Source organism: Chaetura pelagica, unplaced genomic scaffold (genome assembly GCF_000747805.2).
Source record: "Chaetura pelagica isolate M959 unplaced genomic scaffold, ChaPel_1.0 scaffold546, whole genome shotgun sequence".
NCBI lineage: Eukaryota > Metazoa > Chordata > Aves > Apodiformes > Apodidae > Chaetura > Chaetura pelagica.
Genome location: NW_009953798.1, coordinates 560,059 through 576,829, shown reverse-complemented (window position 1 = coordinate 576,829; position 16,771 = coordinate 560,059). Strand labels below are relative to the sequence as shown.

Sequence of the window (16,771 nt, the reverse complement as noted above, 5' to 3'; positions counted from 1 at the left end):
AAGAGTGTTACTACTTTATTTTTTTTTAATTAATGCAAAGGGTACTTAAACCTCACGGCTCTTCATTTGTTTCAGTGAAAGGTCTGCCTGTAGCATGGAAACAAAACCGAACTTGTGGACTTAAAATTACCAAATTGATCAAAGCCCATGCTGTGTAACACTTACAATATAAAATTACTTCTGCCCTGAATAAATCTGCATAATTGACAAAATTTAGGTTGGCTCAATTACTAAAACAGAAATAGTCTCTTCTGCTGCATTTCTTCATTTAGCCTCATACCAACAGTAGATGATGGAATAAAAATATAAGTGTTCAAAATTAACTATGTACTAACATTTCCTTTAGACTGAATTCTAACCCCTTCCCTCTCTCTTTCTGGAACATTATTCCCATTAGCAAAGGAAATGTTTTTCTTAAAATAAGCTAATAACAATGGCCTGGCTATTAAAAATTATTTAAGTTTAATTAAAACTCCAGCATTTTCCTCGAAGGATGGCATCAATTATGAATAACTTATCAATAACCAATTAAAGGCATATGATAAAATATACTTCACTGTAGAAAAAAAATTGTATCAGCAAGAATGTGAAAACAGAGATTGCCTTTTTAAGCTAGACCATAAACTGACATGAAATGTGTTCAGTCTTTCTGTTAAGGCTATGAGGCAAATAGGAGAATTTTTTTCGTATTTCTAGAGGATGGGGAGAAGAAACATTCTATCATTGTTCTTCTAACTTCGCAATTATTAGTGCCTACTTTTTATGACAGCAATCCATTAAAGCAGAAAATAAAGCAGGAAATAAAGCAGAGTTCTAACAACAACAAAAAAAAGTCAGAACCACTGCTCCCCCGACTTTCTTCAACTTTTGAGTGCAACTTGAAAATACATGGAAAAGTTTAGATTAGCAATGTAAATAAATGACTGAAATAACTAATATTTTAGAGATATGTACCATACATTGTGCACAAATCAACTTGAGTTTGCTAATCATTTTTTGTGTAATTCATATGCTTTTTGTACTTCAAATTTACTCTTTATTGCAATGCATGCGGTAAAGTATAAAATAATTATATTTTTATTATATTTTTGCATGGTTTTGCTACACAAGGCAGGTATCAATGCACAGTTGGAAGTATCCATAAATTTGAAATTAAATGCTACTGGCAAGGAATTGTTAGACAACTCATTTGTAATACACAGGTTTATCTCCTAGGTGACATGGGCTGAAACAAATATTTAACTCCCCTTTTGTTCTCTAATCTGGCTACCCATAAATTACAGCATTATGTGCAACGTGTCAGTTTACCTTGAAAAGTTGTCAATGGCCTGAGCTAAAGTTGCCCGGAATGAGGTGTGAGACTTCCATGTCTGTTTGGAGGGAGAAAGAGAGAAATTGTGTCACCAGTGCTTGTCACTTTCTTTACTACACTTCTAAATGGTGTTCACCTACCGCTGTGGTAGAACTGGTGTAAGAACATGATCAGGAAAGTAGTATTTTGAAATACAGCCAAAAATTCTTGTAAAAAATCCCCACAAAACTCACTAGAATACAGAGAATGAAATTAAGTGTTTTTAAACTACTGAAGATGTACCAATGAACTGATCCATAAACATAGCTAGAACAGTACAGTATCAATCTTCAGGACTGTTGGTGGACATACAGTTACCAAAAATGCTACAGCTATAACCTAAAAATGAGATAGTTCTTCACTTTGCTCCTATATGTATATTTCCCTTTGCAACCAATATGGATGAAGCATAAAATTATACAAATATTATACCATGAAATGAGAATACAAAAATTTTTCTACACAGATTCAAGTGTTCACTTCTTGCACAAAATATATTAATTATTGGCATTTCATAGCCTAGTTTAAAATACAGTTAGAAGTAAATGAATAAGCAATGCTCCTCCTATTAAACATAATGCCTTTGGGTAAAACAGTTCCTGCTCTGAGGGCTCTAAAGCAAGACATTTCTGATGTTGTTTCTGGGAAACTTTTACATACGATAAAAGCAGAAATCCACAGTGGTTGGAATGTTCTGCTTTTCCAATCTTCTTTCAAAGAAAAAACCACACTTTTATTCATTTTATATTAAAGGCTAAAAAGGCCCACTGTACTGTCAGAGAAGCTTCCATAAGCATGTTTTTTTAACACTAAGAACAAATAGGGCAGAGACCATTCTTTTTGTGGAAAGGCACATTTTAAAAGGGTGACACACTGTCCGTGTTTTCTGCAGTTTATAGTGTGCTCCATCTCTGCATTTAGTATTTTGCAGCCACTGAAGGTCTCTGGCACCCATTAAGCCAGCTATGCCAGTTAATATTTTCTGTATTTTTAAAAATTTAATAATAATATCTATTAACACATCACCTAATCTTTGTACCCTCCGATAACTTAATTTCAGCACATGCTACCCTATATATGCTATTTCACAAAACTAATACCTTCTGACAGCTATTCATCACAAACTGGAATAATTAGAGCCCCATCTCCTTTGTGGGCAATGGAGATGGATGAATAAAAAAAGTAACAAAACAATTATTAACAGACATTTCTCATATTGTACACTGTAAACTAGAAAAGAGCTTAATTTTTACTTTGGGATTTTTTCTGAGAAATTTCTGTAAATAAAAACTGTAACCTTGAAAAGTCCATGGCACAAATTAGTATGTTATGAACCTGCAACATAATAAATTTTTTCCTTAAGGAACTTAAATTTTGAAGAAATGTCTATTTCCATATAATAATAATGATAATACATTTTATTTTACAATAATAAGGATGATATTGCACTTAATAGAAAATGCTGTTTCCAAGTACAGTAGTAAGGTCTTTGAGAAAACTCACATTTTGAGCAATTTTTTATTTTCTTATATCTTCCTTAATTTTCCTAAAGCTTATGATTTACTATAAGAAGTTTGCTGTTACACAGTCCATAAATATTCACTAAATTCCTTTGTTTCAATCACATAATATTTAGTATGCTTTAAAAAATAAACAATTTGGCCAACACATAATACTGTAACCAAACTGTCTTCTTCTTTCTAACCAGCAATAATAGCTAGCAATTATCTGCAAATGGAGTACCAAGCAGCTACAGAGAACTAGGATTTAGTAGAAACACTATATGATAGCACTGTTCAAAGAGGTGTAGATACAAAGCTGCCCTTTGTGAAATACATACAGCATTTCTTTTAAAACAGTTTAATACAGTATTTCCAAAAGGCTAAATATTATTTTTCAGAAGTGCAATACACTGCTAAGTTGTCACTAGTACTTAGCATTTATATAGTACTTTACATTTTTAAGTGCTATACAAATGCCATCTAGATTAGTATTATCTAAAGGCAGAACACAAAAGTGAATGGTGATCAGATGAACGGCACCAGGACAGTAAAATGTAATGTAAGTACTACAGAGAGAAAATAAGTCCTTTGAAATCAGATAACGATAGAATGGTTTGGGTTGGAAGGGACCACAAAGATCACCTAGTTCCAACCCCCCTGCCATGGGCAGGGACACCTCCCACTAGACCAGGTTGCTCCAAGCCCCACCCAACTTGGCCTTGAGCACTTCCAGGGATGGGGCATCTACAGCTTCTCCAGACAATCTGTTCTAGTGTCTCACCACTCTCACAGTGAAGAGTTTCTTCCTAATGTCTAACCTAAATCTACCCTCTTCCAGTTTAAAGCCATTCCCCCATCTCTTATCTCTACACACCTTGTAAAAAGTGCCTCCCGAGATAGCTACGCATGAGCTATAATAGAAGACCACGTATTTTACATGGGGAATGTATAAATATAAAATTACTACCATTCATTAAATAGGTCTCTGTGACCACAAGGAATTCATATAGGAGCTGTAACTGGCTCCACAGGCTTAAAATGCCTAACTCCAAAGTTGCAGGAAACAACAGGAAACCACTTCAGTGGTAAATAAACAGCTTATTTCAAGTGCTAATACAAACAGCCTTTAAGAGCCAATCATTCTTATACATCAATGCGGATTCCATGTTTTATAGACATTAATTCCCTAGTGCCTGTTAAATACATAATAAATGAACACAGATGAGGTAAAGATGCTGTAATTGCCACATACAGCCAATATGGCAAAGGAGGAGTTTTTCCAAATGGGCAAATCCAGAGGCCATGACGAATCCCATCACGAATGTGATGAGAAGTCCAGGATATGAACAACATCCAAGGAAGAAAGCACCATGAATCCTTAAGCCTGAAAAGGTGCATGATAAACTTTAAGCTCAGAGCCACAACAGGAATCACAGTAGAACAATGAAGCAGTGGTCTCCGTGGAAGACTCAGAGCAGCCTGTAGAAAAGAAAAATATAATTGTCAATGGCTTGCAGTAGACAAGAAGATAAAATGTTTCATGGATGTTTACAGGTACATTAGCAAGTGGCCACGTGAAAGTGCAAAGAAAAACATACTGTTCCTTCACACTGTAGTTGATAAAAATTAACAATATGCCTATTTAGATGTATGAGAGCTGTGTGCTTCTGTATATTGTACGATAGAAATCATACATCCCAAGCAGTACTAGCAGCAGCACAGGGAGGGCGTGGGCTGAGGTCTGATAGCTGTCATGTATTCATGTGCTATACAGGAACTTGCATAGTCTCCTGCACTGATTATATGTACTGAATTTCAAGATAATTAAAAGGAACAACAGTATGAAGACAGTATCTCTAATTTTGATCTGTCTGTGCCTCAGCCACAGAAAACCTGACTGAGAGAACAGAGCCCACTCTTTTCCTGCAGGGGAAGGGGCCATATTGCAGCCATTGGGAGGATATGCCCTCCTACAAGACCAAACCAAGAGAAATAGAACACGCTGTGAAGTGGCCTGTGGTCTCTTCTGCATGACTATGGAGAGGGCATGAGAAAGTGGGATATAAAACCTGCTGCTGCCCTACAGGTATGAGTACAAGAGCTGCTAGGTAGAACAAATACAGGAGGAAGTTCTTCCAGGTGGATGGCTGCTCCAGTTTCCAGTGAGTGGTTCCCCACCAGAATAGACAGACTCAAGATCCCTGCACATCAGGTATGAGTAGGGGGAATGAAAGCTGCACAAACCCATTTGTCAATGCATATGTCCAAAATCAGAGTTGCCACACCTCCAGCCAGGAGGAGGAGAGGAACAACTGAGTTTATTTGACTTGGTGGCCTGGCACGCTAAAACCACAAAGTATAAGGCCTTGGTGGACACTGGTGCACAGTGCACCCTAATGCCACAGAATCATAAAGAGAAAGAATCCATCACTATTTCTGGAGTGAGAAGGGGATCTCAAGAACTGATTGTTTTGGAGGTCAAAGTGAGCATCACTGGGATGAAGTGGCAAAAGCACTCTACAGTGACAGGCCCAGATGCTCTGTGCATCCTTGGCACAGACTACCTCAAGAGAGAGTATTTCAAGGACCCAAAAGGGTGCCAGCGCTCCTTTGGTATAGCACTGTAGAGACTGAGGACACTGAACAGTTGTGTATTTTGCCCAGTCTTTTGGACGACCCTTCCACAGCGGAGTTACTGGAAGCTGAAGAACAGCAGGTGCAAATTGCTACTGCAACAGTGCATTGATGACAATGTTGCACCAACAGAGTCTCTGTGATCTCTGTTCACAAGCTGATTCCTCAACAGGAGAGCCAAGGAGTCACCTGCAGGACCCACTCACCCTTCAACATTCCTATTTGGCCAAAGCAAAAGCTTAATGGGGAATGCAGATTAACAGTGGACTATCATGGCATGAGTGAGGTTACACCACTGCTGAGTGCTGCTGTGCCAGACTTGCTAGAACTTCAGTATGAACAGGAATCAAAGGCTGCCAGGTGGGATGCCAAAACTGACATTTTGCTAATGCGTTTTTCTCCACTCCTTTAGCAGATGAGGGTAGACAGCAGTTTGCTTTCACCTGGAGGGGTGTCCAGTACACCTGGAATTGTCTACCTCAGGGAGGAAATACCGCCTGGTTAGCTACCATGGACTGATCCAGACTGCACTTGGAGAAGGGTGGAGCTCTGGAACATCTGAAATACATTGACTACATCATTGTGTGGGGTAACACTGGAGAAGTCGTCTTTGAGAAAGGTAAGAAAATAATCCAAATTATTTTGGAAACCGGGTTTGCTATATAAGAAAGCAAGGTCAAGGGACCTGCACAAAAGATCCAGTTTCTGGGGATTAAGTGGCAAGATGGGTATGTCCAGATCCCCATGGATGTGATCAACAAGATAATAGCTGTGTCCCCACCAACAAATAAAAGGGAAACCCAAGCCTCTTTAAGCCATTGTGGGTTTCCAGTGAACGCATATTCTCCATTACAGTCAGATTGAACAAGAACTGGGGCTCTGAACAGTGAATGACCTTTGAACAAAATAAATGAGAGATTGTCCATACAGTAGCCCTTGGACCAGTGTGAATAAGACTGGATATTACAAATGAACTCTACACTACAGCTGGGGACAATGGTCCTACCTGTAGCCTCTGGCAGAAAGCAGCAGAAGAAATTCGAGGTCAACCTGTAGGATTCTGGTGTCCAAGCTACAAAGGATCTAAGATCAACTATACTCCAATGGAAGAGGTGACTTACAGCTGCTTTGGAAGTAATCAGTGCTTGTCTGTGACCTTCTCAATCAGGTGATGGGATTAAAAAGCTCACAAACTGTGTCAACAACTTTTAACTGTAATAGTATGGACTCAGCTCCTTAAAGCTGGTGCAAAGGGTATACTGCCTACAGATTAATTTGTTTCATACAAGCAGATTTTTCATGGATTAGAAGTAGAAAAATCTTGTGATGGTGAATTTTTTATCACCTACTCTGCAAAGATATCAATATTTTTGTTACTGTCAGCAAGAGCCTAAAAAGTCTATAGTAGCCTAATTTTGAAAATCCACACTGGATGGTCACAGATTTTGGCAGATATCCTCCTGAGTGATCACTGTTTCTACACTTTGACAAAATCAGTGGCAAAGTCTAAATGAGTCTTTTCTCTCTGCGCTACAGAGGTGCTAGCAGCAACATTGTGAGTAAGGAGAATTTGAATGTCAATGATGCATGCACTTTATCACTATGAGTGCCAGTCCTTATCCTGTTTTGGGGAGGTGATGCTCAAATTTTTTCATACAGCATTTTAGATAGCAGGGTCATTCATGCTGCAAACCTGAGTGCTCAACTGTAGCAAGAGAAAACCCTATTTTGTAATTGCAATATTGTCATTAGGCTTCTGAAATGCTGTTGTCCAAGTTCTGAGAGAGGAACAGTCTGTCTTCTCTTTTACAATCTGGAACTAGAGGACCACTAACATACTTGAGTTGTGAAGCCCAAGGGAGAAGCAGTTCTATTTGGCAATATAAGCTGTTAACGCTCTTTCTCCTAAAAGGCACATTTGTTTACCTTCGGAAATCACCAAATCTTAGAAGAAGAATAGAACAAGCCTGTTCTGCCTTAAACCTCCTGGAGAAACATGATCATGGCTAGGGTAGCTAGGGGAATGTCTACAATGAAAGAGATCAGGCTGCAGCTGCAAACAGAACTTACTCACAACACAAATTACCTTTCCATTTGCCTACAAGTTCAATCGGGTGCAAGATCATCTTGGACTTTCTGCTCCTCCAGCCCCTCCTACACACTACAATGAACAGCTGGAGAAAGGAGATAACAGTTGCATGAAGGGGAACACAAGCATACTCTTTCCTTTAATGCTCAAAGTGACAACACAGAATTTATATGACAACATAGCTTCCCTTGCTCATATTCTGTGATGCTTCACAAGCCTGAAGTCCTTAGTTGTGAGGCTGATCTATAAATTCAATGTTAAATTAACTGATTGTGTGCAACGCTTATTCCAGAAATGCTCCTGTGCAGCCCAGGTTGGTCAGGAATGGCACATTAACCAGCTGTGTTACGTGTATTTGGTGATATAATCTTGCTTGCCACTGATACATTCTCTACACTTTTAGTAGCAAGCTAGCAACTTCTGCATGTCTGTTCTGAAATATGAGTGGGCAACAAAGCTGGAGGGGACACTGGGAGCAGCCCATCAGGCTGTCCCTGTTTACCAGCAATGCTTAGCACAACAGCAGGCTGCAGTAACTTTCACTTTTAAACAAAGTCAATGAGATAGACTCTTCAAACACACATTCTTAGGGTCTTCTACACTCGTATGCATATAAAACACAATAAAAAAATACATGGAATACAGAGAATTACAAATTCTAAGTAGAAAAGTCTTTGTAGACTTTATACTTGTTGCAAAAATCATGTGGACAAAAGGGCAGGTCACATGCTACTTGGTACACAAGTATTTATCAGAGCAAACGTAAGTACTGCAGGTGACTATTTGCCCTGAATACTCTAGAAAAATAACGATGACACCCTGAAAAACAGCACAATAGCCAAGAACCCAAGAAGTGAGCTGTGTCAACAGGAACACCAGTACGTGATTGCAACAGTGCGAAGGTAGTAACTGGAGGTAGAAGGCAGTCCTGCCTTGTGCTGCATAGATGAGTTACTTCACAACAGCAATGCATCATCAGATTCAAGAGTCAGTCACAGACTGGTTGAGGTTGGAAGGGACCACTGAAGGTCATAAAGTCCAATCCCCCTGCCAGATCCCCCTGTAGATCACACAGGAACGTGACCAGGCGGGTTTTGAAAGTCTCCAGAGAAGGAGGCTCCAGAACCTCTCTAGGCAGCCTGTTCCAGTGCTGTTACCCTCACAGTAGTTTTCCCTTACATTTAGGTTGAACCTCCTATGCCCCAGGTTTGTGCCCACTGCCTCTTGTCCTGTCATTGGACACTACAGAAAAGAGACTGGAGCCATCCTCCTGACACCCACCCTTTAGATATTTATAAACTTTTATGAAAGTGATGAAGGAAGCTTTATAGATATTGTAAAATGTGAAAAATACTGTTGTTACAAAGTAGTAATAGCAGTGTGGTTAGTTAATTCGATTTTTAATTTATTAGGTACTTAGTAATGTGTTGAATAAACAGTAAACATTGTAGTGTCTTAAATCAGTTTCTCTCAAACCACAAGCTAAGGAGGAAGAAATGGGACTGGAACTAACAAATACATAGTAAAAAATTACCCCACAAAGCACTAAGTTACACAGCCAACAGCCTGAAATTACTATGTGAAACTGAAAGGCACATCATATTAAGCTGAGGAAAGAAAAATCACATGTTAAAATCAGATCTAGCTAGCCAAGCAACAACAGAGCAGAAAAATTTATGGGGATTACCTTATAACACAAACAAAAAAAGACTCTGATGGCATTGCAACAAGACATAAAACTTGTCACAGATGTTTCTTTTTTCTTTTTAAGGAGACAGAAGTGTTGTATGCTTGTGACATCAAAAGGAATTAACCTATGCTATTTGGGTCAAATGAAGTCTCACCTAAAAACCTATACACAGGATGGGACAAGACCCTTTGAAGATGATTTAGGCAAAAGGCAAACCAGAAAAGAACAAAGAAATATTAAGAAGTTTAGAAAACATAAATCCAGGCCCTTCAGATTTTTTTGCAAGTTATTTCATCATGAGACGTTTTTTAAAGCATAATGATTTTACAAGTTGTAACAATAGTATCTTAAACTGCTGTAAGGGTCAAAAGATCAACACAGGTCCCTTCTGCAGAGAGAACTTGAAGAATAAGAAAACAAGCTATAACTTTGTAAACAACTTTGTAAACAACAATATTTTAGGCTGGATATTAGAAAAACAATTGCTAGCTGCTTGGAAACTGGAACAGCACAGGAACAAATTAAGTAATAAAATTTACTCCATAATTACAAAGTAATTTACTTTGTTTGGGATACCAGGGGCAGGCTACACAAACATTCTCCATCATGGGAAGTGCAAGAATGTTTAACCTTGCCTCACTGAAAGAGAAAGTAAACAGACAGGTCACCTCCCAGTTCTATGATACAATACAGTTCTTGATTTTCTAAACAGACATTTGCGAAGGGTGTCATCTAGTGGTCATAATTAAGAAAAAATACTGTTAATCTCTTAATGGAATAAAAAGTAGCAATAACATTGTAACAATACTTTCTAATTTAGCCATTCTTCACATGCATTTACGGATTTTAAAATAAGAAAATATGCATTAAAATAATTGTAGATTTAAATGCTACATCAAAAATGTTAATATTACAGGACCCATTAATCAACCAAACCAACTGCATTTTTCTTTACATAGTTTTACAGTTTCAAAGTATTTCCATATGCTAAAGATATAGAAAAGGGGAGAACTAGGGAGTACTTGTAGAGGAACAATGGCAGGCATCAGTACATGCTGGAGGCCCACTGGCTGGAAAGCAGTTTTGAGGAAATTGCAACAAGCTGGTATCCTGGGCTGCATTAGAAGCATTCCCAGCAGGCCAAGGGAGGTGATCCTTCCCTTTCTATTCACCACTGGTAATGCTACCTGTGGAGTGCCAAGTCCAGCTCTGGGCTGGCTCCCCAATACGAGAGACATGGAGCTAATGGAGACTGAGTCCAGACAAGGGCGTTTAAGATCATGAAGGGTTTGGACCATCTTGAAAATGAGGAAAGGATGAGAGCTGCAACTGGGCAGCCTGGAGAAGAGTCAGTAGAGATGTCACCAAGCCGTACGAATATTTGAAGGAAGGGTGAAGGAGCAGTGCCCACTGACAAAGCAAGAGGCAATGGGGACAGACTGAAACACAGGAGGTTCCTCCTGAACATAAGAAAACCCTTTTTCACTGTGACGGTGACTGCATATGGGAACAGGTTGCCCAGAGAGGCTGTGGAGTTCAGTTTACACCCATAGAGATATTAAGAAATTGTCTGAACATGGTCCTGAGCAACTAGCTCCACATGAGCCTGCTTCAGCTGGGGGATTTGAGGAGATGATCTCCAGAAGATCCTTGCAACTCTGTGATTCTCTGAAAATGCTCTCTTTATCAAAGACAAAGGGAAAACTGAACAAATGCATCAATAGGAACATGTCTTTTATCTATAACAAATAGTGACAGTGTATGTAAACAAAACAATTTTCTCATCAGAGGTCTGATTTTTACATCTCAACTAAAAGCAATAATACTTAATGTATTTAGCTGTCTCCTATGTATTTTTAAAAAATTGGAAAACCATTTTGTATTGTTCCTCTTTAACTAAAGGATTACAAAGAACAGCAATTGTCCTTCCACCCCCTTCCTCCTTCTAATTCCTAGAAGCCTTTTTCTCTGCCATCCGTATGAAGACTGTAAGACTATTATGAATAGACTGGAGGAGGAGAAAAGAGGCGAGACAATCAAACAACTAAGCTATGCTCTGGCTGAATGGATGAAGGCTGGTTATCTTCCCCTTCTCCCGTGCAGGTCCATCTGTAGGTGGGGGGTGTACATTTTTGGGGAGGGGAGAGTAAGTGACATGTATGTATATGTATGCTAGAGACACCAGCATAATCGAACTGTGAGGACTTGTGCTGCTTAGCAGAGAAAATTCCTGGTAACAAGCAGAGTGGCAGAGCTCTAGCTTTGGGGACCAGGAGCTAGCTGAAGGCAAGAAGCATCTGCCTGAGGTATGAGATATGGAGGGCAGTGTTAAGAGAACTGTGGCCAGGACTGGCACAGCTGGAGCTTACAGAAGCTGCAAATGTTTTGGAGAGTATATGGAAGAGACTGTTGTGGTGAGAAAAAGCTGGGTATGTATGTTTGGAGCAGGCATGAAGACAGGGATATATGTACATGTGTGAATGGGGAAGTGGGAGCAGGACACATTTAAACCATGTGACAACCAATTAAAAAGGATGCCATAATCTGATAGTACTAATTCCACTGAGACACTATGTCCTAACAAGCAGTTCTGCAATAGGATGATGATTACGTACACACCCAGACTACATTTCTAAAGGTGACACCTCATATATAGCTTGTTTGTGTGAGAAATATTTAGGACTGGCTAAAATCAAATGTAGTACTTGGTAAGACTGAACAAAAACAAACAGCAGCTGGATTATCTACCTTCCAGATATTTCTAGCCCTTATTATAAACAGAAGTGGAATCATCCACTTAACATACAAAGCTTGCAGGGCAGAACTTAACTGTTTAACTTGAGAAAAAAAGCAACTATGTGATACGCATAGGATATCACATATAAAGGCTTTCAGAACTGTTTTTTCGAAGCCTTTTAAGAGGCAGAACTTGACAGAAGAGAAAATATTTTTAGGGCTTTTAAACGTATACCAAACGTAATTCCCATATAACTATTAAAATTGATCTAATTAAAGCATCATTGGAACTTTTAAAATTAAGATGTGGCAAAAGAACAAATAAAGTAAACACTGATGAAGAGAGAAAACAGTTAATCACTGACCTATTCACTTACCTTCAATGACAGAGAGCCAGCATGCAAGAAGTGGTCCACATCAATGACAGAGGCGAGGAAGCCAGCCAGAGTGACCTCAGTGAAGTCACTTTTCTTTCTGAGTCCAATCACTATTGCCCAGGACCACATTCCTAGTATGCCATGCACTGCATTATCGGATAAGGCTCGGAGCCAGTAATTTTGCTGAATGAAGGAAAACTGCAGAAGTCTGTCTGCTACAAAGCAGAATATTCCTAAACCTAGACTAGAAATAACTGAAGCTGTGCTGAAAGTTTGGAGGAGAGCATGGGCCTTTTCAGTCTCAGATGCCATGGCAAAAACCATGTCACAGCACACAAAATGTCATCAGCATATACACTGTGCATTGTCCTTTGTATTGTCAGTTGTTCTGTAAATTCAGAGAACAGGAAGACAATTATTAAAGAAAAAAATCCATTAGCACAAAGCATTTATCACAGCTACACTGAGCATTAAAAAATAAATAAAATAAATTAATGTTTGCCCTTAAATTCCTAGGAATTTTTTTTATTTCAAGTTAAATTAATTTGTTGACTTGAATGCTAGGCCTGAATTAGAACACCTGTCCTGTTTTAACTAGAACAAGACATAGAAAGCTCTAACTCCACTTTCTGAAATCTTAAAACTTTAGAAAATAATCCAAAACACATCTAGACTGAATATGTTTCAAGATCTCTCATTTTTAAATACATTATATTAATAAAATTAAATCCTTTACACTGTAACAACAAAAAATATTAAATATGGACGATTCTTAGGACTGATACTCAAAAAAACCAAACCTCTGTATGCCACAACTGTTAGAAAACTGAGTTTCTAGTCTATAATCCAAAACACCGTTTTCATTTACATACTTTGTCAACACATGTACTATCACACTGGTAACCCCTCTCTGAGCAACTCCTTGTTGACTTGGAGACTACCACGTAGAACAAGCACAAAGAGAACACAAACCACTAAAATACCTTTACTATTTATCATAAACACAAAGACAGTGACCATTCTGTGAAGCAGAAGTAGCCAAAATTAACTCCTGACACAGCAAGACTTGACATGCTTTTCCTCAGCATGTGCTCCAGCAGTAAACACTACTGTTACTTTAAAGACTTGTCTATTGCTTGCCCCACTACTTTCATAATAGCTCTTTTTGCAGAAGACTAGAAAATCAACTAATCCCAGTCATTTGCAAAAGTTGACTGTTGCAATTTGAAAATTATTATTATTAGCATTATTAATAACTCGAAAGTCCTTACAAACTACTTTTGGTCTGTAATTCTTATAAACCCCTCCTGCACAAGGTCATGTCTTGGGAATAATGATTGTCCTTAAATAACTGCTTGACATCTCAAAAGAAATTCCAAAAATAATTGGAGATCTTAAAAGACACCCCCACTCCCTGGATACGTGGATAATAAAGACAGAGTACTTTTTTCTGTGATTACATTAAAAAGAACACTTTTGAAATAAAAACCCTTATATAAATTATGTATTCTTCTAGCTTTGTTACCCTAGATGCACAGAAAAGCAGTCTTTAAAGGATAGTATAAATTCTAACTGCCTCAACTATTTTGCTTTTCTGTCTTTTTGAGGAGCCATAGAGATAGAACACAGCTTCAGAGCCTATATCCTACCTAAAAATGGGTTCTTCCCAAGAGCTTGCTGTTTCTGTCCAATACATTATATCCTGATAATCCTTCTTCACACAGTTCTATCAGATAAATTCTATTCTAAATGGACTTTTAATGAGTGCATTAGACTTCCTTAGAAAATAAATACTAACAGTTTTGACACACAATATTTTATTATTTTAAATACATTGATTATAAGCCCAGAAAATAAAAAATATTTCTTCGAGGCTTTTGAACTGCAGAATTATCCACAAGCCATGACTACTGGCATAGATCTTCACAGAAAAAAGCCCACTCAATCTTTTATGTGGAAAATGTAAAAAAACCCACGGAAGCAAGCATGAATAATACATGGACTTTGCACACAGATGAAAAAAAGTGGGTTAAGTTCAGAGTCTGTTAATCATAACTGTGCCTCTTCTGAATGAACATGTAAACACAAAGCATTTCCTGAAACACTGTAACTGCCATTTTCTGGCGGGTGGCTTTATAACAGGCAGTACATTTCTGAGTAAATTCCATTTTAAGAAACAAATTGTGATCTCCTCACAAATGCTTCTTCTCTATAACCATCATGTCAGATTGGATTTTATTTAAAATTACCATAAAATCTGTGTAAAAATCCAATCTGTGAAAGCGGATGTAGCAACACACTTTTAAAAATCACACCACTGTTCTGAGTCAAACTTACTCTGGGACTAGGAGAAGGTATTTTTTCCACTGTAGTTGCCTTATTCCAGTAGCAAACGTGGTCTGTGCCTCCACATTGAGCCGCTGTGCCTTCTGAATTCAGCCCAGTGCAGCAAAGACCGAGGACCATTTGTCGCATCCTAAAAAAAATGAACCAGGTAGCAGTAAGCACCAATACTGCCCTTGTCTAACAATTATAAAACTCAATTTCACGAAGTTAGACAAGGGCACCTCCAGCCTTCTGAGTTAATTGCATTTCAAAATGCACAGAGATCCATTTTAACATATGCTTCCTTCTAACTGTGTGTCTGAAAGATTCCCACACAATGAAACACCCGATTCACATCCAGGGATCTCTTTTTAATTTAATTTAATGACTATGGAATATATAACCTGGGGGACCTATAAACTCAAAGGACAACAGAGGTCTGTGTCAGTTCTGTGGTAGCTTCACATTGCTTTGCTATGGATGATATTATCACTACAGACTTTTAAAAAATCCCAAATAAGTATGATTTATGAATTACATGTTGTGAAACAAAGGTAACAACACCAACAGAAAAAACAAGGATAACATGTGAACGGGTGTCTTTGAGACAGAATGAAGAACATGACACAAAAAAGTGGCTTCAGACCCTTAGTCAAGAGCCATGTCCATGGCACAATGGTTCTTCCTAAACAGCCTCTCTGCTGTCTTTTATAGAAAAATTACTGCTGTTTTTGAAAAATCAAGTCACATTCCCAGATACAATGGCATAAGTATTCTGCACATCAAGAGTGAAATCAAACTAGAAAAAGCAAAACCATTCAACAAAAATAATTTCTGAAATTACAGTTTTTATTATAAAACTAGAAGCTGTATTTTTTGTCTGAAAAAATGATTCTCAGACTAAAAAATACCACAATAAAACATCACACATTTTTCTATCCTATAGATCTCAGAAAGCACAGCTGTGGAGCTTACACTATTTTTAAAAGAGAACGGTGAGAAACAGATGTATTACACAAGAATGCTTAAAAACCTATGGCTGGTGAGTCCAGTTCATGTGGTGAAGAGATCACTTAGGTTGGGTTTCCATAAAGAACCTGCACACAACAGCTGACAGAACAACACCATCACAACACTGGAGTTGTGATTTCTCATGACATTTAAATGACACAAAGAATTATGCCTCAAATCTGCCCATGCCTGCATAGTGCAATTTTGCTGCTATTTTTCTTTCCTTTAAGGAGATGATAAAAATAATTTTAAGAAACGCACCGTTAACATTGTAAATTACTGACATATGAAGATATTTAGATCAAAGCTGTAAAAATGCACTTAGGGCAACAGCTGACACTAGGAGGCCTTTCAACTCAAGGTGTGAGAGCAAAACAAAAAAACAATGGATAAAATTATCATTTAAAACTTTTGCTCTCTGAAATTTTTGCCCCAATTTTGCAAGAATGTATAGGGTACACTAATACATATAGGAATTTAATTAATAAAATTAGAAGAAGTATGCATGATATGCAAGAAGTTAAAAAAAATATCATGGTAGTCTCTTACAATTCTATAATATCCTAGAAATAGAATAATACTAAACAATCACTTTGTGTTAGATGTTAATTTATATGAAAACCTCCACGAAGTACAACTACCATTTGAGACAAAAGCATAAAACTTCAATGTACTGTCTTATGGGAAAACATATGCAAGCCTAAAACAATCTGTGAGGATAATGAAAATGGTTTTGGGTCAGATAATTGTAATGCATTACTGGGGCTGGAGGATGGAGGAAGACTGGAAGAAGAAAGAACACAAAAGCACAAAGGAATCAGCAGAGATTCAACAAGCTACTAAGGAACAAACTGAATTGAACCTAGGAAAGGGTTTCGTTAAGGAAATGAAGAAAAACAAACAAACCCCTCATCAAATCAGGATTTAGTTACATTGTTTATTTCAGGGACCACAGATTAGTCCTTGAAAAGAGACGCCCCAACACCAAACCGCAAACCTTCCCCTCCCGAGCCCTCAGACGCGGCGCTGTGCCCGCGAGGGAGCCGGAAGGAGCCT

The 16,771-nt window shown here is 38.1% G+C and overlaps 2 protein-coding genes across 2 annotated transcripts in view; both read right to left on the bottom strand.

Moving 5' to 3' along the window:
- Window positions 1–3,811: 3,811 nt before the first annotated feature.
- LOC104391816 (chromosome unknown open reading frame, human C5orf28) lies at window positions 3,812–12,762 on the bottom strand. The gene is made up of 2 exons (XM_010001159.1): window positions 12,380–12,762; window positions 3,812–4,332 (listed from the first exon to the last, which is right to left on the bottom strand). The coding sequence occupies exons 1-2, from the start codon at window positions 12,701–12,703 to the stop codon at window positions 3,997–3,999; spliced, it is 660 nt and encodes a 219-aa protein (XP_009999461.1). The 5' UTR covers window positions 12,704–12,762; the 3' UTR covers window positions 3,812–3,996.
- Window positions 12,763–16,471: 3,709 nt separating this feature from the next.
- The window catches only part of LOC104391822 (chromosome unknown open reading frame, human C5orf34), a 15,717-nt gene continuing 15,417 nt past the window's right edge, over window positions 16,472–16,771 (bottom strand). Inside the window, exon 14 of the mRNA XM_010001164.1 lies at window positions 16,472–16,498. Coding sequence (XP_009999466.1) covers window positions 16,472–16,498 — 27 coding nt within the window. The remainder of the gene's footprint in view (window positions 16,499–16,771) is intronic.

What these genes read in the sequence shown, in the direction of transcription:
- LOC104391816 (XM_010001159.1), bottom strand. Translation starts at nt 12,703, where the DNA reads ATGGTTTTTGCCATGGCATCTGAGACTGAAAAGGCCCATGCTCTCCTC. An exon ending in CTGGCTCTCTGTCATTGAAG is followed by an intron (nt 4,333 to 12,379) that starts GTAAGTGAATAG and finishes TCTTTTCTACAG; the next exon opens with GCTGCTCTGAGTCTTCCACG.